The sequence below is a fragment of the Pogona vitticeps genome, chromosome 2 (assembly GCF_051106095.1).
Source record: "Pogona vitticeps strain Pit_001003342236 chromosome 2, PviZW2.1, whole genome shotgun sequence".
Lineage (NCBI taxonomy): Eukaryota > Metazoa > Chordata > Lepidosauria > Squamata > Agamidae > Pogona > Pogona vitticeps.
In genome coordinates, this window is record NC_135784.1 from 35,282,820 (window position 1) to 35,307,329 (window position 24,510).

A 24,510-nucleotide genomic window follows, 5' to 3' on the forward strand; every position below is an offset into this window, starting at 1 on the left:
ATGCATGCCCCCTCCCATGCCCATACAGCCCCTCCCACGGCCAATCCCATGCATCCATGGCACACACACACCCCGCACACTAAACTGATCCATGGAGGCAAAAAGGTTGGGAACCCCTGCTGTAGAAGTAAAGCATTCATCTACAACAGATCAAACTAGACCGCATGTGGATCAAATACATTTCACATAAAAGTTTCCTTTGTCTCGCAACCCTTCTCAAAAAGAACACAGATTGGAATGATTCATTATTTCTAGGGAATATCACTGAGCAGGAAATACTACACGCATTCCTCTATTACTCTTGTCTCATTTCATTTCATTTTATCCAATTGACAAACGAACAACATTTTTATTATTATTTATTATATTTATACACCACATTTCAACTACTAGGTGGTGTTCAAGGCAGCTTACAATCACAATACACAGTAAAAATAAAAATAGATGCAGATTTAAATTTTCCCCCTCAAAGTGCTTAAAAGGACAACAGTCCTGATCTTATTTGGATCTGGTTGTGCTAAAGAGAGGAGATGAAAGACTGGCATACATAGCTTTTTAACAAATAGAAAGAGATCATGTGTTGTGCTGAGGTTCACGATGGATCCTGAATCTGAAAAGGCCACAGACTACTGGGATCAAAGATGTCAGGATGTGAGTGGAAATTAAGGAAGTAACAACTTTGATGAATGGGATAGAATTTCTATCACCAAAGAAATAAAAGATTATTTAATAAGAATAAGATAGCCAACTTAGGATATCTGATGTGCCTGATTCTCTGCCTTTTTAACAGACCTGGTGTTCACAACATGACACAGATGTATTTCCAGTAGCCTCCATTTCTTACCAAAAAGAAGTGGTTTCAAGCTGAGTGTTTTCATAAAATGGACTTTGTTAGGAACCAGCTCTACCTTCTGTTTATGGCCAACCTAGAAAAGAAGGTAAAATGAATTAACTACCGTATATACAGTACTAAGCACAGACAGCCTCACTATATCGAATAGCTATCTTGTGTATCCAAGAACTGCTGAAGAAATTTAGAGTTCAAATACTGTGGTTCTGGTCCACCTAGAAAGCTCCACCCATCATTCAGTTTAAACTAAATTTCAGAACTAATTTTTCTGGACAGGCCAGTACTATTTGCTTCTAGCATTCCAGAGATGCAATGTTTTCAAGCTCATACTAAAAAACATCATCTTGAAGAATGGCATGGCAAACTCTGAGACCCCAAACAGCACAAAGCTCCCTTATGTAGTTCCAACTTAAATGAGATATACTGTTCTTTCTTTCTTTCTTTCTTTCTTTCTTTCTTTCTTTCTTTCTTTCTTTCTTTCTTTCTTTCTTTCTTTCTTTCTTTGTCACCTTGCTTCTGGAACTGGGACTTAGGGCAGTTTATAGAACAGTTAAAAACCTGTAGAAATTTAAAATACACTAGAATTACAAATGTTAAGTAAGATTAAATTCATTCTAATAGTAATATTAAAACAGATATACTTTAAATTATTTAATAAAAATACTAATACACGTTTGTCCTTAAAAGAGGGCCAGCATATTATGAGAGAGTTAATTTCCAAAATTGCCTCAATAAATTTTTTTGTCTGCTGGAAGGAAGCAGGCCAAACTGGCCTCTTTTGGCAAGGAGTTCCAGAATCTGGGCATAGTCACCAAGAAGGCCTCTCGCAGGTCCTGTACAAAGGGACCCTCCAGTTGATATCAGTGCCCAGGTAGGCTCATATGGGATGATATGGTCTTTCAGACAGTCTGGGCTCCAGTCGTAGAGCTTTGTAAGTCATGACCAGCACTCTGACTTGTGCTCAGAAACAGACCAGTAGTCATGGCAGTTATAAGAAATGGAGTTACATTCTCCCTATAACTGCCCTGTTTCCCTGATAAGCCCTAGTATGATTTTTCAGAATGCTCGTAATATAAGCCCTACCCCAAAAATATGCCCCAGTGTTGCTCTGGTCGGCAATTTGGCTGCACAATTTTGAACTAGCTGAAGCTTCTTTACAGTAATCAAGTTGGGATGTAACTAAGAGGTGTCACTGTAACCAAGTCAGACATCACCAGGAATAGGTGCAATTGGCACTAGTTTTAGCCGCCCAAATACACTTCTGGCCACCACTGAGGCCAGGAGTGTGTTTGCATAGAGACCAGGGGTGCACCAGCACTACCAGTCAAAAGACACTATGCACCTTTTTCATATTTTCTTAATGAACGAAAAAGGGGGGGGGAAACAAAGAAGATTTTAATTGAAATAACATCAACTGTGGGTCCTGATGGCAATTTTAATTGTATTTTAATCATTTTATCCTTTATTGTATTTTAATTGAATTTTAATTGCTGTAAGCCGCCCAGAGAACTTTGGGTAGAGGGGGCGGCATATAAGTTAAATAAATAAATAAATAAACCAGGGAAATATACAAAGATTACAAATACTGTACAAGTTGGTATTGAATTCTATGACTGAGGCGCAACACTTGTAAGATAAAAATCTTATCTGGAAGCAGCCCACATTATCTTAAGCATCCAATTTACTCAAACCACACTTTCCTCTCTCTTTTTTTTAACAAATAGAGCATAGGAGAAGATTTTTATCGGGACAGGGTATTTGCAGGGGCCGGACCCTCCTGCAGAAAAATCCCAAGCACGGGACTACCTGCACTTAAAACCCTTTGGAGAGCATAAACCATTTTATTTGTAAGCGGGGAAAGGGTTCTGCCGTGTGTACAATTAAGAGCACCTCTCGTTTGAAGGGAAGCTAGCGACGGCGGGGCAAGTTTTGGGAAAAGGCTCTCGCCACCTCGTCACGTCGTCGCCCCCCCTCAGGGCTGCTCTCGAAGCGCGGCTAGAAGAGAAGGGAGTCGCAAGCCTCAGGGAGGGGGACGGCGGGAGACATCGCCGTTCTCACAACTTCCCCCCCCAAAAAAAGTCCAAAAACTCTGGGTAAAGGCGATCCAGGAGCCTTTATGCACATGCAAAGGGTCAGCTTAGCTGCCACCTTTTATCTTTTCGGGGGAGCGGGGAAGAAAAGAAAGGGGGAGGGGGGGAGGGCTGGGCGGTTTGCCCTGCTCTTCTGGGCTCTTCTCCCCGACGCGTGCTTGCCTTGATGCCCTCCAAGCGAGGCAGGGCGTGAGGGTAAGAGCTGCCCGGAGGATAGGGCACCGCCAGCGGTTCCTGAGCGGGGCTCGGGGTCTCTTTCCCCGCCTCGGGGTCTCCGCCGTCATCGGAGCTGATGTGCACGAAGAGGAGCAAGCCCAACACGTTGAGCACGTAGAGATGCGCGAAAACCATCAGCACCACGAAGTACGGTCGGGAGCAGACGGCTCGCCGCCCTAAAGAAGGCCCCGGCAGCGACGGGCCGTCGTCGTCGTCCTGTCCTGCCGTGGCCGCAGCGACAGCTGCCCCGGCCGCGGCAGCCATCCTAGGCCCGGCCCGGTTCGGCCTTAAGCGACGGGCCGTTACCACGGCAACCGCCCCGCGAACCGCGCGCGCGCCTAGACGTCCCTCGGAATGCACTTCACGCGCCGCAGGGGGACTCTCGTTGCGTCATCACGCAGAGGGGGGGGGGAGAGAGAGAGTCGCCTTAGCGGGAAAGAGAGGAAACGGGTCGACGGGCGCGAGGGGAGTAAGGAAGGAGAGAAGAGAAAAGACAAGCCGGCCAGCTTCCCATTTGACAAATGTTCTAACCGTACTTTGCCTGGAGGCTGGGGAAAGCAAACACTTTGGGATCCTGGCAATTCCCCCTCCCCATGGCACGGTAGGGGGAAGCCATTGTGAGAGAGGGCATCCACTAGCCTCCTGCGCATGCTTTCTGGGAGGAGCCATATTTAATAAGGGCAAAGGGAGGTTAGGAACGTAGTTGGTTTATAAGCAGTGGGTGGGAGGATTCTTGGAGCACCTAATTGATTAGACGGTCACTTTCAATGGATGCACCGCATCAAAGCAATGTGCATTACAGCACTCTGGGATCTCAGACTGGGACCTTCCCTACCCATGTGCAGGGTCCAAATACAGTACAATTAGAATTGAAAATCATGGATTTCCCTTTCAACATAATGTACTTTTGACATTCATGTAGTCCAGTGGTTCTTAACCTTTGTTATTCGGATGTTTTTGAACTGCAACTCCCAGAAACCCCAGCCAGCACAGTTGGTGGTGAAGGCTTCTGAGAGTTGCAGTCCAAAACTCCTGAGTAACCCAAGGTTAAGAATCAGCGAGTAGTCTAGCATGTTGGGCGTCTGCCTTAAACACACCTTGAGCTGGTAAATAAAAACCCAAATTGTGTGTATAGTATATTGTGTGTCTTCAAGTTACAACCAGCTTGCAGTGACCCTAATATGGTTTTCAAGGTATGTGAGATATAGAATGGTTTTTCCAGTTCAACCTCCCCCCTTTCCATGGCCACATGGAAAGTTGAGTAAAAGAGTGTAAAAAAGGTAAAGGTTCCCCTTGACATTTTCAGTCCAGTCGTGTCCGACTTTAGGGGGTGGTGCTCATCCTGTTTTCAAGTCGTAGAGCCAACGCTTGTCCGAAGACAAGTTTCCGTTGTCACGTGGCTAGTGTGACTAGGGAATGCTGTTTTTACCTTCCCACTGAGGTGGTACCTATTTATCTACTCACATTTGCATGCTTTTAAACTGCTAGGTTGGCAAGGAGCTGGGACAAAGCGACGGGAGCTCACTCCGTTGCGTGGATTCAATCTTACAACTGCTGGGCTTCTGACCCTGCAGCACAGGCTTCTGTGGTTTAGCCCACAGCGCCACCACGTCCCTAAGCTAACATTCAATTTTTTTGCACCTTGGGAAGCCAAGTTTTGCCCAACTTTCTATGCTTGTGATTCCTTCTCTTAACTTTCTGGGAGCCTACCACTAAATTTGTGCTCCACAGTTTACCAACTCCCATTTTCTGATCAAGCCTTAAAAAAAAGAAAAAGAAAAAAAGAAAAAAAGAGAAAGTTAAGATATGGGATCTTGAAGTACATGGGATTAAGAGGCAGTATAAGCAAAAAAAAAAAAAATGCAAGAAAAAAGGAGCAGATAAATATCAAGAGAGCTTAGATGCATAGTTTCACTGTCCAAAACTGGGTCTATATATGAAAGGACAAGATTTGTAGACAGATTATTTCCAAAGCAACTGCTTTGAAAGAGTTATTATTTTTCACAAAATTAATTTATATTTATAATCCACCCAATAACTAACGTTTCCAGGGTGGATTATATACACATGGAGCAATATAACAGCTAAGAGGTAGAGCACACAATCATGGCACAGCTAAAAATGCAGATTGTTTGCAGGTGAAACAGATTTCATTTAAAAAAACTTAATTCCACTCATCAGATGTATGCTAACCTGAAGAAATTTTCTTGCCCACACCCCATTCATTTTTCTTAACAGTTTTATCAACAAGAATAGAATAAAGACAAAACACATCTTTAAAATTAGAAATTCACAATTTATTTCAAATAAACAATTTCAGGAAGGGAAACTTCAAAGGTTTTTTTTTTTTTTTGCCCTTTGTCCCTTCCCAATCTAATGCGGGAAAAGTGTTGGCAGTTTCTTGAGATTGCTTCCTCCCTCCCCATACTGCAGTGAGGGACAGAGCAAAGGCAGCCATGATAATGTAGCACTCTGCGTAATTTAAAAAAAGCTCCCATAGCAGAAGCTACTACCTGAAAACTTGGAACAGTCCAGACTTGAGTGAGCATGTAGGAGTTTTCTTAGAAAAAGCTATTAAGAAATGAAACTGATTTTTTTAAAAAAAGCTTTAAATGAATTGAGACAGTGCAGCGATAGGGATAGAGTCTCTGTTTTTTCCTGTAGCAGGAGCATGGCACGAAGATGACACTCAGTTTCAGGTTGTCGACAGAAAAACTCCTGGCTGCTGCTACAAAGTAAGGAGTGCTCGAAGACCACCAAACAAAACCAAAACATAAAAAAAAACCTGATTAGAGGGTCTCTCTCCTAATTGTACAATCTCGATACCTGCGTGCAAGCTTTTTGAGTTACAGAATTCTCCTGGCCAGGAAAACCTGGCATAACTTGAATATCTATAGTATTCACAATCAGGAGTAGGTGCAAAAATATTGCCTTTGCTGTTCTGTATCTCTTTCTAAGAGAACAGAGACAGGTAATACTAGATGTTTTATTAAAATAAAATAAGCATTATTGGAGATAAAGGTGAGCCAAGCCAAAATTTAAAAAAAAAGCAGAGTGAAGGATGAAAATAGCTGCCAGGTTGGCTCAGGCTCAAATCTTGCAGAAAAAGAGGAAGACGTGAGCTCCCAGTAAAGGATGTTAACCTGAAATGGGGGGAGTTTAATACAACAACCAGGGCTGGGGAACATGTGGCACTCTACAAAGTTATTGGATTACAACTCCCATCAGCCCTAGAACAGCAAAGAGAGAGCGATGAAGGGTGTTGCCATTCAACATCTGGAAGACCATATATTCACCCGCTCCTATACACGGAGTTCAGATGCCATCAGTTCTTACCACAGACTTGCTAACCCCAAACAGCTTGCTCTGGCATGCAGGGATTTAAGAAAAGAAGGCGTACTTTTTATTCTGGGACCATCACTATGGTGAATAAAAACACCACTGTATTTTTCCAGCATGAAACCAGTATGTGTTCCTAGAGCACAGCCTATTCCCATCAGTTAAAAAAAAAACAAGACAAAAAACCCTCTGGAGCAATGCCTGAGCATTATGCACTTGCAGAATATGGAAGAAACAAAAAAAAGAGAAATATTCTACAGATCCATAAACTCTGGGAAACAGATGAATGTCACCAGTTCAAAAACTGGCTGCAGTTATTATGGTGAAATCCAATTGTATCCATCTAACAATGGAATAGAATGAAAACCCTGAGCCACCACAGCCCCTCAACATTCCCCAAATGGAAATCCTTCCAAGCAAATTTGGTGGTAGGTGGGAAGTTGTGAGGGAGAAGAAGGCAAGGCAGTCCACTTGCACAATGCTAGAAGGAGCCCTAAGTGATACAATACTATCTTATGCAGTCTATAATGTGATGCCAGCTGTTTGATCTGATTGCTAAATCATGGAGGCTACAAGCTTAGAAACTCAGTTTGGCATTGGAGGTTGTAAGGATGCTGCCATCACATTCAACCAGCTCAGAAGTGTTTTGTTAGATGTAGTGCAAGTCACACATCTCTCCCTTTTGCAGTGGACAGTTCCGTACATGTATTCCTGAATTCAGTAAATTCAACAAGCCAGACAGCTCAGCCTAATTTTAAGTTAAAATCAACTCCTTCAAAGACTGCACATCATGTACGCAAGCAAGGAAGTCAGGTAAGTGTTTTAACAGCAGAAATTACTTCTCCCTATTCAGAGGTTGATCTTTATCCAACTGCAGCTGGGTCAACTAAATAATCCTGTGCTTGCACTTCATGTACTACACCTCATCAAAAGAATGACAGAATGAATGCTAATGTATCCTGTAGATAATTAAAGTCACACACAAGCTGAACTTTTTTGTACTTGCCAAACAATGTTGGCTCTTTCTATATATCAAGGCCCAGATGTGGACTTCATGCAGAAATTGAAACATCTATAGTCAAAAGAACACAATCACATGATCTCTGCTTACATCAGATAGACATGGGTTAAAGGAGCAAGGCTGATGAGGTCATCATGCTGTATCAGCTACAAGAGAACTATAAAAGACTAATAGAGTGGGGAAGAATGAATGGAGCCAGGAAGCAAGAGAAATGAAGGGGGAAGAAGTCTCTCCTCTTCTTTTAGGCAATTAAACTTAGCCTACTAACTTCTTCCCTACTTGTTAAATCTGCGGTTAATAGACCACAGGATATGGAGACAATCATATAGGACACATAGCAAGCAAATGGTGGTTATAATATTTTCCGTTGGAGTGCCTGAGGTAGTAGTAGCAGCAGCTGAAGGGAGAAGCGGGTGGCATGGCAGATGAGCTAGGAAATAAAGGTCAATCACTGATAAAATAGTTCCCACTAAAAGACCACAAAGGCAGGGAGAAAAAGTAGAAAATAATGATCCTAATCAAGCCTTCTTACCCAAATCCAAAAATGCACAAAGGAAAGCTCAGTGCAACTTTTTTTTTGTAAATAAAGTGGCAAGGATGTTCCCGTTTCAAATCTGCAATCAAAACAAGTTCAGGAGAAAGGCAATGGATCTCTCTTCCTCCAAGCAGATGATTAACATAATCAGGTATATTCCTCACATAGCTAACATGGCAGTGTCTGTACATCAGTTGTTCAGATATCCTCTAGCATAAATGGCAGAAAATCTGCCATCAAAACTAGTGTCAAGCCCCTTGCCAATAATAAGCCATTATGAACATTAAGGTTAAATGTGTACTACTTTCCTCAAATCTACTGGCTGCTTTTCAGCCAATGCTAGAGTAGTTTCTAGGAGAGTGGTACACATTTACCATTGGAACTTGTTTCCAAGGTCTTCTCTTAAGCTGCCAGGTTTTTTTTTTAATCAAGCATTGTGATAAGTGCAACAGCTTTCCCTCAATACACAGCAGGGAAGGCTAGCCTTGCCCAAACAAGGAGGAATGAACTTGATGTACTGCCTTACAGCCATGCAAAGGTTGTGCATGACTGAGTTCCACAGATAAAGCAAGGCGTGGACGGAACGTGGCTCATTCTATAACCTCCTCGCAAAGATACAAATCCTGTAGTCTTGCTACCAAGAAGTGAGGTTGTACCCACATAACTATTCAAGTATTTTATTTCTGGCAGAAGAGAAGATTCCAAAAGAAACAAAGGAAAGCAACAAATCCATGCAGGAGATCGGCTCAAGCTGATGGAACAGTAGGAATGGAGCCATTTCCCATGCTGCCTCAAGCTTTGCCCTCCTGCTGCTGCAGAGCTGGAGAAGAGCAGAACAGCAATATGCTGATCCTGGCCACTGCTGATGTCCCTTGGCCTAGGCACTGTTCATCTCGCACAGTCACAGGGCAAGCAATACATAAAAAAGTGCACGTAAGGGGTGCGAACAGACAACTGGACTGTTTCATAACCTTCAGTGCAAAGAGGGTTTAGGGGAAGTAGAAGAAAAGAAGAGAAGCAGCCACTAAGTTTGCAAGCAGCTTATTAAAAAGGAAACACACTCCAATTTCGATTTATTTTTTAAAAAGGGGGGGTTATGTTATTCTAAGGTTTCTTTTGTATAATTGTACAACCGTTGAAAATTACACAAGTTTGTAATGATCTAATACTATTAAAAGCCATTCAGGGGAAAAAAAACCAGAACTCCCTCCCAGAACAATCCAAGAGCTGGGGAGGAAAAAGTCACAGGAAAAGGTGCCAATCTGAACTCCAGCCTCTTAAGCCCGGCAAAAATGAAAAGCGGAAAGAGAGAAGAAAAAAACAGAAGACTAAACTGTGGTGCTAGCTCGTTTCTGGATTGCATGGGGAGGGTGAAGTGTTGTCCTCAGCCCTTCTCTGTGAGAGGGGGCGATGGGTGGCCAGTTTCTCATGTTGCTTCCATTGCCGCTGTCCCCGCCGTCTTGCTCTTTGCTCTTACCCCTGCACCTGGACTAACTCCTGTTACTTTATGTGTCATGGAAGTCTTTCAGCAGGGTCCTCCTCCTCTGTTCAGCTATGTGCATCTGATTCTCCAAGTCCTCAGCAAAGAGAGAAAGAAACGACAAAATCAGGTTCATCTCTACATTGAGTGAACAGAAAAACTGGCTGATGCCAGACTAAATCAGCACATCAGATGGGGAGAACCTCAAGAATCAAAAGTGGACATTTAAAAGGTAAAAGTACCCCTTGACAATTTTTGTCCAGTCGTGTTCGACTCCAGGGGGCGGTGCTCATCCCCGTTTCCAAGCCATAGAGCCAGCATTTTTGTCCGAAGACAATCTTCCGTGGTCACATGGCCAGTGAGACTCAGACATGGAACGCTGTTACCTTCCCACTGAGGTGGTCCCTATTAATCTACTTGCATTTGCATGCTTTCGAACCGCTAGGTTGGTCGGTGCTGGGACAAGCAATGGGCGCTCACTCCGTCACGTGGATTCGATCTTACGACTGCTGGTCTTCTGACCCTGCAGCACAGGCTTCTGCAGTTTGGCCTGCAGTGCCACTACGCAGCGCCACCAAGGGGACATTATTATGCACTAATACATGGACTACACAGACATAGTTATGATTCTGATCACAACTCCATCTGAAGCAATTTCCCCATCAAAATCCATGCATGAGAGGGTGGAGTTTAGTTTAGGGAACCAGCTAGATATGTGCACATTTGTGTTGTGGACTGCAACTTCTAGAATTGCCCAACAGAATTCTGGAAGGTAGTACCTGCGGAATTCTGGGAGCTGTAGTCCAACACAAATGTGCACATGTCAAGAACCTAGCTAGTGATTTCTCACATACTGAATCCAATACGTCTTCAAGTAATGATACCAAGTGATGAATATGCCATCTTAAAGATGGATACCAAGCTTCCATAGTTGTGATGGGCAAAATAGCAGACGTGGGCAAATCCCAGTTTGCCCCCTCAACTGAGCCAGTCTCCATCAAAGCTCCTAACAGCAAAACATGGTTTTGTCCCAAAATGCAACTTGTGTTCCCACAGCCCTTTAAGGATGAAATCACAGTAGTACAGCTCGCTCACCCCACCTACTATGTTAGACCTTAAAAAACATTTTTTAACAACTGGCTGTAGTTTACCAGTTACATTTTTTCTGTTTTAAACCTTAAAATAGGCCCCTGTTGAGTTGAAACAGTATATTGCAAATTATTGGGAACAGCAAAAAATGGTCACTGGGATCCTGTAAGATTCCTGTTTCTGTTCTGCAAGGATCCGTAGCTGGTGAAGCTTAAAATTCATCTCTGATTCAAACAAAAAAGTAACACAGATTGTATTTTTAGCATTGTGCTTTCCAGGATCAATACCTGAAACGCAAGGCATGTTTCTGCTAACTATGAAAAGTTGAAGGTGTCAAAGTGAGTACTTCATAGGAACAGTCATCAAGCCTCCTCAAGCTCTCCTTTATAGAAAGTGAGCTCATTAACAACACGGTAGGAGATTGGGCAAAGCTTGTTACTCACTCCTCTGTCATAACTGTCGGCTCTTTCCACTTTCCATGAGAGATTTTCAATTTCTGCTTCCAGCTGAGCCTGCTGGTATTCAAACTGAAAAAAACAAAAAACAAAAAAACCTGACAACATGCAAAGCAGAATGAAAAACATAGGGGAAGGAGTGCTTCTTAGCCCATCCTGGATCTGCTGCTCTGAGCGTATTGGATGGAAATTGATGTATAAAACATATTTAAACTGTACTTCACGAATGTGCCAGCATCAGGATGACTTCACTGAGTCCAAACTTCAGCAGGTTCAAACCGCTGCAGCCAGACTGCTAACTGGGGCTGGTCACAGGGATCTCATAACTCTTGTGTTACAGCACTGGTTGCTGATCCAGTTCTGGGCACAAAAAGTTGGTTTTAACCTATAAAACCTAATGGCTGGGGTCTAAGGACTGCATCTCCCTTTATGAGCCTGCTCAGCTGTTAAGATAATGAGGGGAGGCCTTTCTCTCAGCCCCACCACCTTCACAGATGTGTTTGGTGGGGCCATGATAGAGGGCTTTCTTTATCATTACACCCACACTCCGGAACTCCCTCCTGCAAGAGGCCAAGCTGGCCCCCACCTTTGCTGTTCTTCCACAAGTGGATAAAGACCTTTCTCCTCAGACAGGCTTTCCCTTTAGTGACTGGCTATCTGAGATGGGTTTTTAAATAGACTGAGGTGCCTGGTTGCTTTTGAATCTGTTTTTGGTGCTGATTTTGTTTATTATTTTTAGTTTGGTACTTGTTTGATACTTTTAAATATTTGTACACTCACTGGTTTCAGCTTTTAAATATTGTCTTTTAATATTGTAAGCCGCCCCGTGTCCTTTTTAAGGAGAAAAGCAAGGTAAAAATATTTTAAATAATACATTTACTGGCATTGGTGATTTTCCATAATTAAAAACTTCCTCCTCCCATCATGTGGCCCTCATGGGTTCCTAACAATGAAAGGGATCAGACTGGACCTCTGGGTGTCTTGTAGGAAAAAAATTATCCCTGCTGCTGACATCATCAGCCTTACATGGTGAAACTTATATAAACAGAATTCCAGCCACTTGTGTTTTACTATTACATAGAATTCTTTTCTTGGAGATTTTCATGACTTGAATGTGGTCTTCTAACCCAGCTCTGAGGATGGGCCAACACAGGTTGTGACCTCCTTACCTTCATCAGGTGAATTCTACCATAGACTTAGGGCCAATCTCAGATACTGAAAGAACATAACTGCATATGCCCCCCCACGTTTCTCACATGATTCTTGAAGAATTTCAGTTGCCATTAAAGGCATAGCTTACCAATTTCTTTCTGGGACCAGACTCCATGTAGTAGGCATATGGATATGTGTACTGTAGCGTATAACGACACTGCAGTGAAAGAATGAGAGACAGATTTGCAAGCGATGCTCACAATGTGTAGCTATACAGATATTCCTTGCTCTTCTCTAATTGTTGGGACAGCTGCCTTTTAGATCTATCAGAAGCTACACTTGCTTTGAGCAGCTACATTTGTCCGCAATCCTAAACAATTTCATTATGTGACACAATGAGTAGAGCTTGATAATGAGGCATGCCAACTTGAACAACTAGAATTGCATGTCAGATGGGAGATTTTCAGTGTTTGTAGTATGAGCTCCAAAACTTCCAGAGGCTGCATTAAAAAAATTTAACAGTAAATAAGAGGCTGCTGCATCCCAACCCTCGTAACAGATACATGGTAGATAAATCTAAGACAACCCCAATATATAATTCAGATCTCTAGGTGAGAATTTTCAGAGTGCAAAGAAATACAATTAGAAGAAACAGCACAAAATGGTTTCTGAGCCAAATCTAGAACAATCTTGGATGACTTATATTTGTTTTTATATTTGTGTGGTCCAATAATGGTATTATCCAAAGCTGATTCTGGAAAAGTGTTATCATATCACCCTTCTGTCTTATTTTCTCAAGGCTAAACATGGCAAGTTCTTTCCATCTTTCCTCACAGGGATTAGTTTCCAGACTCCTAACCATCCTTGTTGCCCTCTTCTGAAACTGTTCCAATTTGTCAGCATCCTTCTTGAAGTGTGGTATCCAGAATTGGACACAGTACTCCAAGATGAGGTCTATCCAGTGCTGAATATAGGGAACAAGCACCTATACTTCTGTTAACACAGCCTAAAAACAGCATTTGCCTTTTTTGTAGCCACATCACACGGTTAGCTCATATTCAGCTTGTGATCTAAGATAATTCCAAGACTCTTCTTGCTTGTAACTTTGCTGAGCCAGATATCCCCCATCTTGTAACTGTGCAATTGGTTTATTTTTCTGAGGTGCAGTACTTTGCCCTTATTCCTGTTGAATTTTATTCTGTTGCTTTCAGCCCAGTGCTCCATTCTATCAAGGTCGTTTTGAATTTTGTTTCTGTCTTTTAGGGTATTAGCTATTCCACCCAATTTGGTATCACTTGCAGCCAGTTTTGTATCTACCTTACACTTAATCTATCCAGCCCACACCTAGTTAACTTGCTAATCAGGGTATCATGGGGCACTTTGCCGAAAGCTTTGCTAAAGTCAAGATATACGATGTCTACAGTATTCCCTCTGTCAATCAGGGAGGTTACCTGATCAAAAAAATTGGATCAGTTTGGCAGAATTTATTCTTGACAAATCCATGTTGGCCCCTAGTTATTACTGCATTGTTTTCCAGGTGCTTGCACAATGACTGCATTACAATCTGTTCCAGAATTTTGCCTTCAACTGATGTCAGACTGACTGGCCTGTAGTTCCCAGGTTCCTCTTTTTTGCCCTTTTGGAAGATGGGGACAACATTAGCTCTCCTCCAATCCTCTGGCACCTCACCTGTTTCCCATGATTTCAAGAAAATAATGGATAGCAGTTCTGAGAGTTCTTCAGCCATTTCCTTCAGTACTCTCAGATGCAGCTCATCCAGCCCTGGAGATCTGAACTCGTTCAAGGTGGTAAGGTGTTCCTTGATTATTTGTTTATCAATCTCCAGCTGCAATTCTGTTGCCCCCCCCCCCGACTTTCACTTCCAATTTGTTTGGAAGTTCTTAGTCCATCTTATGGGGAAAAAACTGAACTAAAATAGGAATTGAGCACCTCTGCCCTTTCTTTGCCATCTGTTATCATTTTTCCGTTTCCACTGAGTAGCTGTGCCACTATTTCTTTTGTCTTTTGCTTTGCACATACTTGAAGAATGCTTTTTTATTGCTTCCAGGCTCTGCTTTGGTTTCCTTTAAAATCAAGAATTCTAGCAGAACGTGGTCACTCTCACCCAGAGTTCCCCTGACTGCCACTTCCTCCACCTAGTCATCTCTATTAGTTAGAAACAAGTCAAGGATAGCTAGTCCTCTAGTTTTTTTTCTCCACTTTTTGTCGGAGAAAATAATCAGCCAGACAAGCCAGGAATTTCTTGGAATGACCAAATTTTGCAGAATTGGCCTCCCAACAGGTATCTGGTTAACTGAAATCTCCCATCACTACTACATCATGTCTCTTTGACATCTTGTTTCAGTTATTCCTATCAAGTCATATTTGCCCTCCTCAACTAAAATTTCCACTTCTTTTTTCCCAAACTCTTGGCATTTGTATATAGACACTGGAGAGTGTGTGATTTGCGGCCTGTTTTTCTTTGTACATTTTAAGGAATATTACTATTAATGTTAATGTTATTACTGGCCCCCATTTGAACAGTTTGGTCTGTTCCTCTTATTGTAAGGCTTCATCGGTCTTTAACTCTATGCTTGCGTCTCCTTCCCCCTTCCAATTCAGTTTAAAGCCCTCCTGATGAAGTTCTTCATGATCTGGCCAAACACATTCTTCCCAGTTCTTGTTAGATGCAAGCCATCTCTTGCTAGCAGTCGTTCTTCCAGGAAGCTTAGCCCATGTTCCCAAAAGCCAAATCCCTTATGTCAACACCACTTTTGTAGCCAGTCATTCACTTGAAGTATTTTCCTTTCCTTTTCTATTCCTCTTCTGAGTACTGGTAGGATGGATGAAAATACTATCTGGGCCCCAAGTCCTTGAGTTTCTTTCCTTGAACTTCAAAGTCTGACATGATTTCTTCAAAGTCTGAAGAGCTCCTCTCGGCTTTGTCACTTGTTGCCATGTGGACAAGAAGAAAGGGATATGTATTGTGGGTTTTATGAGTAATGGGAGTCCTTCGGTCACATCCCTTATCTGACCTCCAGGGAGACAGCATACCTGGGGAAGTTCATGGAGCTTCCCAGCATATTTCAGTCTCAATTCCACACAGTAAGGAGTCTCCCTAGTACAACTACTCTTCTCTCCTTTTTGTATGGTGCAGGTTCAGTGACTGTATTTTGCTGTGCTTCAGCCCTTCTCATGTCTTCCTGTGGGGTCTCTTCTACATGCTGTCCAGCAGAGACTCCTCTTCAAGAATCTGAAAGTGGTTTTGCATTTCCACTGGTGAAGAGTTTCTTCTCCTTCTTTTGCTCCTAATGGTGACTCTTTTCCACGGTGGTTCCTCCACTATGTTTGTACTCTCCTCAGTACTCTCCTTCACTGCTTTGCTTTAATTTTCTGCCCATCTCCAATGCCCCCTGTGACAGCTACTGACGATCAAGAGTTCTGTAAATGTATGCTTCATCTTCCCTTATAACCTCGAGTGCGGCTACTCAATACTCCAGTTCTCTCACTTTTTCTTCTAACAATAGCACTAGTTTGCACTTGTTACATGTGTAGGCCATGTTACACTCAGGAACAAGGACAAACTTTGCACATTACTACAACTGCATTGTCTCCAACCTTGCTAGCTTTTTGCTTTCAATGGATTGTTTATGAATGCCTGTCCCTTTTAATTTGTTACTTTGGCTCTAGCTGGGAGCGTTGACAAATATATAACTATATCCAAAATAAGTTTAAAAAATTGCTAGGGACCTCCAGCTTGATCCATTGTGTCCGTCATCTTTCCAGACAAATGAATGTCAGTGACCTAGTAAATTCTCCGCTCACATTTTTAATGATGTTTTGCCGGTCCCATAAAAGTATAACCTAATCTCAATTTAAGAAACACAATCTCATGCCTATCTTGGTAACAGTCAGTGGCTTATTACCCGGGACCTTATTGCCATTTAAGCTGTCATGATCAGGAGTAGCTGAATTCCACAGCAATGCAATCTATCCCCAGCCTCCTCTACAGACAACGCCGTGTATCAGCTCATAGCTACCCATGCACACACCTTAGCTAATAGCTTTGCTGCATTCTGTAAATACTGCCAGTCTATCCATGTCCCCAAGTTGTTCATCACTCTTTCTTGTATCTTTTCTTGAATTCGCTGGTATGTCTGTGCCTCCAGCTGTAAGCTTTTGTTGTGGTTTTCCCACTGTGGAAAGGAGAGAAATAGTGTGAGATTACAATGCAAATATTTGTTGGAAATCCAAGCAAAAAAGATCAGCAGTGTGAGCAACTAATTAAAAAAAAAACACTGAACCTCATAAATTAGACACTGTGATATGACAGGATTGCTTTGCAGACTTTTCCTGCTGCTGTAGAATCTTGAGTGCAATACAGGTAGACAGTAACCTTGAGAAGAACCATTATTTTCAGCAGCTTCCCCTTACCACTTGCTTATAACCCCCATTTTCCCCATGTCTGGATATCAGCAGAAGAGCTACTGAAAGAACAATTGCTCTTGAAAATGCTATCCTTGTTCCGAGAAGTCCTGTAACTCTGATAAAGCATTGCTCTTTGTAGGTATGCCAACTCTGGAATGAAACACCGTAAGTTTAAAAGGCCTACTGTACCAAGGCTGGGGAAAATTCCTACCCAGGTACCTTAGATTGCTGCTGCCAGAATTGTATGACAGCACTCATAGGAACTATGCATAATTATGCATCATTGAACTCAATGGTGACTTATACTACAAGCAAACAACATACGAACATGGACCAACAATATCTATACGACATATTTTGGAGTTCAGAAACTTGGTTTTCACACAAAGATATTTTACATATATGAGGATTTTAAAAGAATTTAAAAGTGCTTTGGGCACTTCTGATGTAGAAGGATACAGATCTGAGAAGGCAATCCAGGCCCTTGCAGGAAGATTCCACTGCAAAATACAAGCAGCTCAGTTGTCAGAAGATTTAAAATGAGCTACTGCGGCTGGCTTCAACACGGAGCACTCTCATTACATGATTGGCAGAAACTCCTTGGAAAGAACCTTGTTACCAGGAAGAGTAACCTTGAAGGATCTAAATCTGACTTCAGATACCACCATAACTACAGAATGTTTTATCCAACGAGCAAATGCAACACATTCATTGTTAGCATTGACCTCTGCACATAACAGGGTGGGTGGAAAGGACTATATAGCTTGCTCTGGCCAAGGAGATGTGTCCTACCCTTTCAAAATAGAACAAGTACTTCTTAAGGGCCTCCCTCGCCTGTGCTTGCTGACTCTGGTTTACAATATCAGGATTCTCTTTGTACCGACTGCATTCGTAGTATTCGCTGCCGTGTGTCTTCCAGTCCCCCAGACACATCCAGCAGAAATCTGTAGGTGATAAGGATATTCGTTACTGTACAAGACATATGGGAAAACAAGAACCTGTGGATGAATAACAAGCAACTTGTCTCTCTGAGTAGTGAAAAGCCTGCTGTTCATGACTTCCTAACTACAAGTGCTTTAGTGGATCAGCACCTTAGGATTCTAACCGGATCAGTATTTCCTCCCAGCCCAACATGAAAAGACACCAGGTTGTTTGTACCCTTACCGTGTTTGCATTTGGAACATTGCTGGAGGTGAGAAGGGAGAAAACAAAAGAGAATGAAAGCGTTAACAAAGTGCAAGCAAAGATAAATGAAGAATACTATTTAAAGGATTTCTGATCTTGCTCACCATGTGATTACAACCACCATTCTTTTCGATACAGATATTGCACTTGGGACACTGAGAAGAAAACAGAGAGCATATTAGATTCAACAATGGACAGCTCCTCATCATTTTCTGTCTTGCACCAGTTCTTTTATGTCTCTGTTCATTATGTTTCAGCCTTCCTCTGGTCTGACTCGGTGCAAGGGGGCATTGGGCTCCCACTTCATGTTATGTAGTTCCTCATTATTATACTTTCTATTTAATATTTCTTAATTTGTTTTTCTTTTTGTCCCGTTTTCACATTTGTCTCCAACATCACAATCCAAATCTTGCTTCCTTTCTTCCATTTTTCATACTGCTCATGCTTCACATCCATGTATATACAGTTTTGTAGAATGCTTTATTAGTGTCTTGCTGACCAATGGGAGGGTAGGTCCTACTGGGTGTGGAGGACATTGACAACCATAGTCTCGCTGCACACTGAGCTCTACAGAGGACACCTACCAAAGAACTATGACTCCCAGAGTGGTGACATTCTCTCTCTTACACTAGCATAATTCTGGTCAATAAAGAATTATTTTACATTAGTTTTTTTAAAAAATATTGTGCTATTTCATTAGCTTTTTTAAAAACGAAAGTATTTTGACTCTACCACTTTCTTTGAATTTTGTATATGTCTTTCTTGTAGGTACTGATTTTCAAAGATAAAGATATGTTAATCAAAAATATGATTGCACTTCTAAGATAGAGTTTATTTCAGTGTGAGTGTTTGTGCAGGGTGTGTGCCTGAGGAACTGGGTTTAACCAACAAAAGCTTATTTATTCATTTGTTCCTCTTTTTATTCCCCCCCCCCCCCAAATAGTGGCAGAGCCATTACTCTGGGCAGCACATCACAACACAATACAAACAATCTCAATAACTTTGCGAAAGCTTTCACGGCCAGGATCTAATGGTTGTTGTGGGTTTTTCGGGCTCTTTGGGCATGTTCTGAAGGTTGTTCTTCCTAACGTTTCGCCAGTCTCTGTGGCCGGCATCTTCAGAGGACAGACCTCTGTGCTCTGGTGTAGTTTGCTTGGGAGTGAGTATTTATGCCTGTGAGATAGGCTTTTGTCCTTTTCTGGAGGTGGGTGATTAGTGTGTCTTGTCATGGGTGTATTGTTGTGATAAGGAGGAGAGATTATTTGTCACTGTGATTGATGGGTGTCATTAGCTGGTCAGGATAGGTTCATATGCAAAAAACAAAAACACCAATCCATTGGCAAGATTACTCTGGGGTAAGGTCTTAAAAGGCTTGTGAGAAAAGCCAGGTTTAAACTTGTCTCCCAAAACCAAGGAGGGGTGGGGCTTATCGTACCTTGGGTGGGAATGAGTTCCAAAGTGATGCAGCAACCCAGTACATAAGGTGTGGGTGGAACAGTAGACATTTTGAGGGAGATGTGCTCAGACAGGTAGAAAGGTCCTAAATCTAAATTAGTTAGTCTTAAAAGTCCTACAATGCTTTTGTTTCTCTTTTGCTTTTTTCTTTTTTTGGTAGCTACTGGTGAGTAATGATTAGCACGATGAGATACAGAAAAGAATGAAACACAGGGCATCAGATACTGGATAAATGGCCCAAAGGATTATATCTTCTATTTATAATCCAAATACAGGCTTGCAAAGGAAGAACTTGAATGAAGTTTGAAAATATAAAAATGTATCTTGTCACACTTCACACACATCTCTCTTTCAAATTTCAAAATGAACAAAATAAGAAATGAAGTTTCTCCAAAACACACACACACTTACATCTTTAGTGTGAGCGCTGATGTAGTTAGCTGTTTCAGAGTCATCCGCACACTTAGTGAGCCATTTTCGGATGGTGGCACAATCTGTAGGAGCGTGGTACATCTGCCGACACTTGAAACTTAAGCAAAGAGAAGGGTACGTCTATTTCCGAGAAGGTCTATGGCATGAAACCAAATTACTGTTTGTAAAGCAGGGGAGACCTCCTCTTCTGTTAAGAGCTGTGTTCTTTGGGGAGACTTTGGGTGAGATATACCGTTTCCCCGAAAATAAGACTTAACCTGAAAATAAGCTCTAGTATGATTTTTCAGGATGCTAGTAATGTAAGTCCTACCCCAAAAATAAGCCCCAGTTAAGCAAAACCCCACCCTCCACCATTGTGCAGCAACCAGACGATGACGACTGCATTTGAATAAATGTAAGACTGTTGTCCATGAAAAAAAAATCCCCTGAAAATAAGCCCTAATGCATTTTTGCAGCAAAATTAATATAAGACCCTGTCTTATTTTCGGGGAAACACGGTATTATCCCACATAGAAGCTGAAGTTCATTTTTATTTATTTAAAATATTTGTACCCCGCCTTTCTCCTTAAGAAGGACCCAAGGTGGCCTGCATCATTAAAAGACAAGCTACAAATACTAATAGTTAGCTCAGTACACTAAATTTAGCATCCTGAACTTGCACTTCAAAAATGACTGACCTCAGGATATTTTTCTTACATGAAGAGCAATTTATAAATGTAGTAAATAAATAAACCAAGCATGTTTTTAGCCCCCATGTAAACAAAAGCTTGAAAAAAGATGTAAGCAATGTGATCTTTGAAGTCAGGGATAGAACTGAGCAGAATTTCTAGGAGTCACAAGCATAAGCAAAGTGTACTGCTTATATACCGCCTCATAGTGTTTGAAGCACTTTTTGGGCAGTTTACCATTTATTTATGCAGGGTACACATTTCCCGCCACCCCAGCAAACTGGGTACTCAATTTACCAAGTTCAAAAGGATGGAAGGCTAAGTGAACCTCGAGCCGGCTACCTGGGATTGAACCTGGATCATGAGCAGCTTTGGCTGCAGTACTGTAGTTTAACCACTGCACCACAAGACTCTGTTCCCTCCCTGTCCTTATGAAATAGGGCAGGGGATCAGATTTATGCAAAAGTCTTAAAGATGAGAACATTTGGTTCAGCTTGGTGCAGAGTTTTCATTTTTCTTACCTAGTACATACATCTTGACCCACTTTTTACTTTGTGTTGCAGAAAGGTAGTGTAGTCTTCTCCAATCACCTTATGAAAACCTCTTTTCCCTCCCATGTCTTATCCCACTGAAAGTGGAACACACAGTTCGGAGTAGTGAAGCCAGATGAGGGCTGCTTGATTGTGTCTGGTCATTGTTACCTCCAGATAGCTTGTTTACAGGATTTTTCTGGTAGCAAATCTTTCGTGTGTCTGTTTACTTCTTGTAATTGATACTTTATAATACATTAAATAAAGCCATGCATCTGTCTCGCAGCAAGACAGTTATGGCAGAATGGTTTGCAACCTTTTTTTAACTACAAGAAAAGATCCAGGAATAAGTCATCTAACACGGGCATTCTGAACTCTCTAAAATTATACTTCCATCTACTTGCTTGGACTGGTTTGGACTTTGAGCAGCTCTCTTCAAGCCTTCCTCTGGGATGTTCTAGCCACTTCCTAGTTTCTGTTTTCCCCAACCCAATATACAGTTTTACATCCTTACCAGAAAACTTCATTGCAGCGATTGCACTGCACTCTGCGGGCTTTGGGCTCCTGTACCTTTATGACCATAGGGCAATCTGCACCGGGACAAAGCTGAAGCTGGAAATGGCTCTGTGAAGGAAAGCACCAATGGCTGGATGAGAACCTGATCCAGCAAAGGGATGAGGTGAGGTGGGGTCGAGGAGCAATTATTTCCAGTTTCCCATGTGAGGAAAAATCCATCCTAGTACAGTGGTATCCCGCTAGACGCTTACCCCGCATGACGTCAAAATCGCTTAACGATGACTTTTTTGCAATCACTAATACGATTGCAAAATGATGGTTCCAATGGGGGAAATCCGCATTACGTTGATTAGGAGCCGGCTTTGTGAACCGTTTGTTCGCTATACGATTTTTCCAGTTCTGCAAAATGGCTTCCCTCCCTTTGCAAAATGGCTGCTTTCCAGAACCCTGCTTTGGAAGACAGCGATTTTTAACAGTTAATTGGTGGTTCTCTATGGGCAATCTTTGCTGGACGATGATGTATTTCCCCACTGGAACGCATTGACCGGTTTTCAATGCATTCCAATGGTTTTTTTTTTGTTTGACGACGATTTCGCTTAACAGCGACTTTGCTAGAACGGATTATCGTCGTCAAGCAGGGCACCACTGTATAGAGGCAATCAGAGTGATGGGAACCTAATATAGGTCTTTAGAATTTCTGTCTAGGGTAATCTGTATATGCCTCTCCCTGTAGATTCCCCCCCCCCAGGAAAATAAAAATAAAAGTTTTAATAAGATCCATGTTATCATCTTTACTCCCCTTTCTTCAAAGAACAACTGGCTTTATGGTTGGAATCTCTTGGTATACTGAAGAATGAATGAATGAATGTTCTGTTGCCTGCGATGCTCTAGTAAGTTGACTATCTTTTTCATGAAATAAGCTAATTTATCAAAAGAAACACATTTATCAAAAAGGTCCTGGATATGGAAAGTATGAAGAGGAACACAGCAACCTGGTCAGTGAGCCAAATCCAAGTTGGGTGGGTAATACAATTAGTGGGCTATCAATATACTGTATTTAAAAAACAAAAAACACGACCAAGATTTCCAGTTCTTAGGACACTTCATCACATTGGGTGGGGCTGTCCATTTCTTCCCCCACCTCATGTTTTGCCATGACTATTCTGATGAAGCCATGAGGTCTCTAAAATTCATCTTCCTATGATATTTCAAGGGTTCATATTATCCAACACTGATTTTACTTACAAATACATCTTTGAAGAGGACACATTCCTTTTTTCCTTACATTTCTAGCACAACTATTTCCCAAGAAGTAGTTTTTTTTAAAATTCATAGAAAGTATAAATATTGGTTGTTGTGGGTTTTTCGGGCTTCTTGGCCGTGTTCTGAAAGTGGTTCTTCCTGACGTTTCGCCAGTCTCTGTGGCCATGGGCATCTTCAGAGGACAGCAAACTGTGCACAGTTTGCTGTCCTCTGAAGATGCCCATGGCCACAGAGACTGGCGAAACGTCAGGAAGAACCACTTTCAGAACACGGCCAAGAAGCCCGAAAAACCCACAACAACCGTTAGATCCCGGCCGTGAAAGCCTTCGCGAATACAGTATAAATATTCACAGATATTTTGTGCATTTCTGTAACATTGAATAGACACAGTCTTAAGGCTAAACAACAACCAATACCTCAATGTAGTCCCTGAAGAGGTAGCGTCTGTATTTGTCTTTCAGCTCCTCACTAGGTAGCAATGGAAACACAAAATCTTCTGGGGTCCGGAGTAGACAATCCTGAGCCATGCAGGAGATACCTAGGAAAAAGAAAGCCAGAAAACGCACTGCATGTGAATGAGATCCAATCGATACTAGTTTATAGTTTTATAAAGCAGAGACATGTGGTTATCCATTTAAACAAACTATGACACTGCTCATTTGTAATTTATTATCCCTCAATAAAGGAAGCTACAGAGAAAATAGTAGATAAAAGCCCATAATATGGAAGGCTAGCAGTATATGTTTAGGAAAAAAAAACTAGCAGGCCACAGGGAGGGCTGCATGGGACTGTCCCACAACTCAAGGGAAGACAGGAAGCAATCAAAATAAATCAGATATGAACACACAGCAAAGCCTTTCTGTTAGATTAACCACTCCTGTGTTCCCAATAAAAGGTATGGGGGTATTATGAATGAAAGTGAAAGGGAAGAGATGCTTGGAAGAGGTGTCAATATCCCAGAATTATTCTAAGTAATATTTTGCTTTTTTGCTCACCAACTCCAACTCCATCCTTGACGAGTACTGTACAGTGCTGCTCCCAACAACTGCGGCAGAACTGGTGCTGACAAGCCAGCGACAGTAAGTTTTCCTTTCGGATAAACTGCATACATACCGCACAGTGTTGAGAGGAATGTACCAGGGCCTGAAATTGGTACGGGTGAGGAAAAGAGAGAGAGAAAAGGAAGTTACTAACAGGAACATGATTCACAGTAGCTCAGCCAGGCAAAAGCATTACAATAAGATGGTAACGTTTCAGGAGGAGAAATCAGCACAGAAGGCACAGCATTGTTGCTTTAGATACTCTTGACCAGGAGAGGGTCAAATATTTCAACAGTTTTGCTACTTCTGTTTATATTTCACCTCCCCTTGATAGGGTTCCTGAGAAAGTACCAGTGAGGAAAGTATAGTGTCAGTGGAACTTCCAACAAGAATTTGAAAATTAATTCTGAATTATATGATTTACAGTAGACAAGAGATCATGCAGCCTGTGGAGTGTATACAGTCCCCAAAGACCTCTGAAAGGAAAGAGCCCTTTTTGTACAATAAAGAAAACACTGTTAAACTGAATGGCCATTTATCTGGAGAGTATAATCCATCTTTAAAAAAAGAGTCAGCAACCTACAATAGTCTATGAAGCATTTTTTTTGGTCTTCTGCACAAAACTTCCAACACCTGAGTATAACTTTTCCCATTTTATGACCCCACAGTGCAAAGTGCAACCCGTAACAAGCTTTGAGGGGGAGGAGGGTTTACAGGTGTTGTCCTATATGCCCAGTTTAGCTCCCTCTGAGTTTTTAAACAACTT

At 41.9% G+C, this 24,510-nt stretch overlaps 2 protein-coding genes across 6 annotated transcripts in view; both read right to left on the reverse strand.

Moving 5' to 3' along the window:
- P4HTM (prolyl 4-hydroxylase, transmembrane) overlaps positions 1-4,654 on the reverse strand; it is a 41,946-nt gene extending 37,292 nt beyond the window's left edge. Inside the window, exons 1-2 of the mRNA XM_020795464.3 lie at positions 3,103-4,654; positions 845-926 (exon numbers count right to left, since the gene is read on the reverse strand). Coding sequence (XP_020651123.1) covers positions 845-926; positions 3,103-3,420 — 400 coding nt within the window. The 5' untranslated portion in view covers positions 3,421-4,654. The remainder of the gene's footprint in view (positions 1-844; positions 927-3,102) is intronic.
- A 777-nt stretch (positions 4,655-5,431) lies between these two features.
- The window catches only part of ARIH2 (ariadne RBR E3 ubiquitin protein ligase 2), a 34,971-nt gene continuing 15,892 nt past the window's right edge, over positions 5,432-24,510 (reverse strand). For 4 of the 5 annotated variants that reach the window (XM_072989311.2, XM_072989308.2, XM_072989310.2 and 1 more), the window contains exons 5-15: positions 23,700-23,847; positions 23,121-23,242; positions 21,440-21,549; positions 19,707-19,824; positions 17,945-17,995; positions 17,820-17,841; positions 17,448-17,599; positions 16,280-16,423; positions 12,376-12,444; positions 11,064-11,147; positions 5,432-9,628 (exon numbers count right to left, since the gene is read on the reverse strand). In XM_072989311.2, the coding sequence (XP_072845412.1) occupies positions 9,557-9,628; positions 11,064-11,147; positions 12,376-12,444; positions 16,280-16,423; positions 17,448-17,599; positions 17,820-17,841; positions 17,945-17,995; positions 19,707-19,824; positions 21,440-21,549; positions 23,121-23,242; positions 23,700-23,847 (1,092 nt within the window). In that variant the 3' untranslated portion in view covers positions 5,432-9,556. The remainder of the gene's footprint in view (positions 9,629-11,063; positions 11,148-12,375; positions 12,445-16,279; positions 16,424-17,447; positions 17,600-17,819; positions 17,842-17,944; positions 17,996-19,706; positions 19,825-21,439; positions 21,550-23,120; positions 23,243-23,699; positions 23,848-24,510) is intronic. The other variant, XM_078388805.1, reaches the window with a different exon arrangement.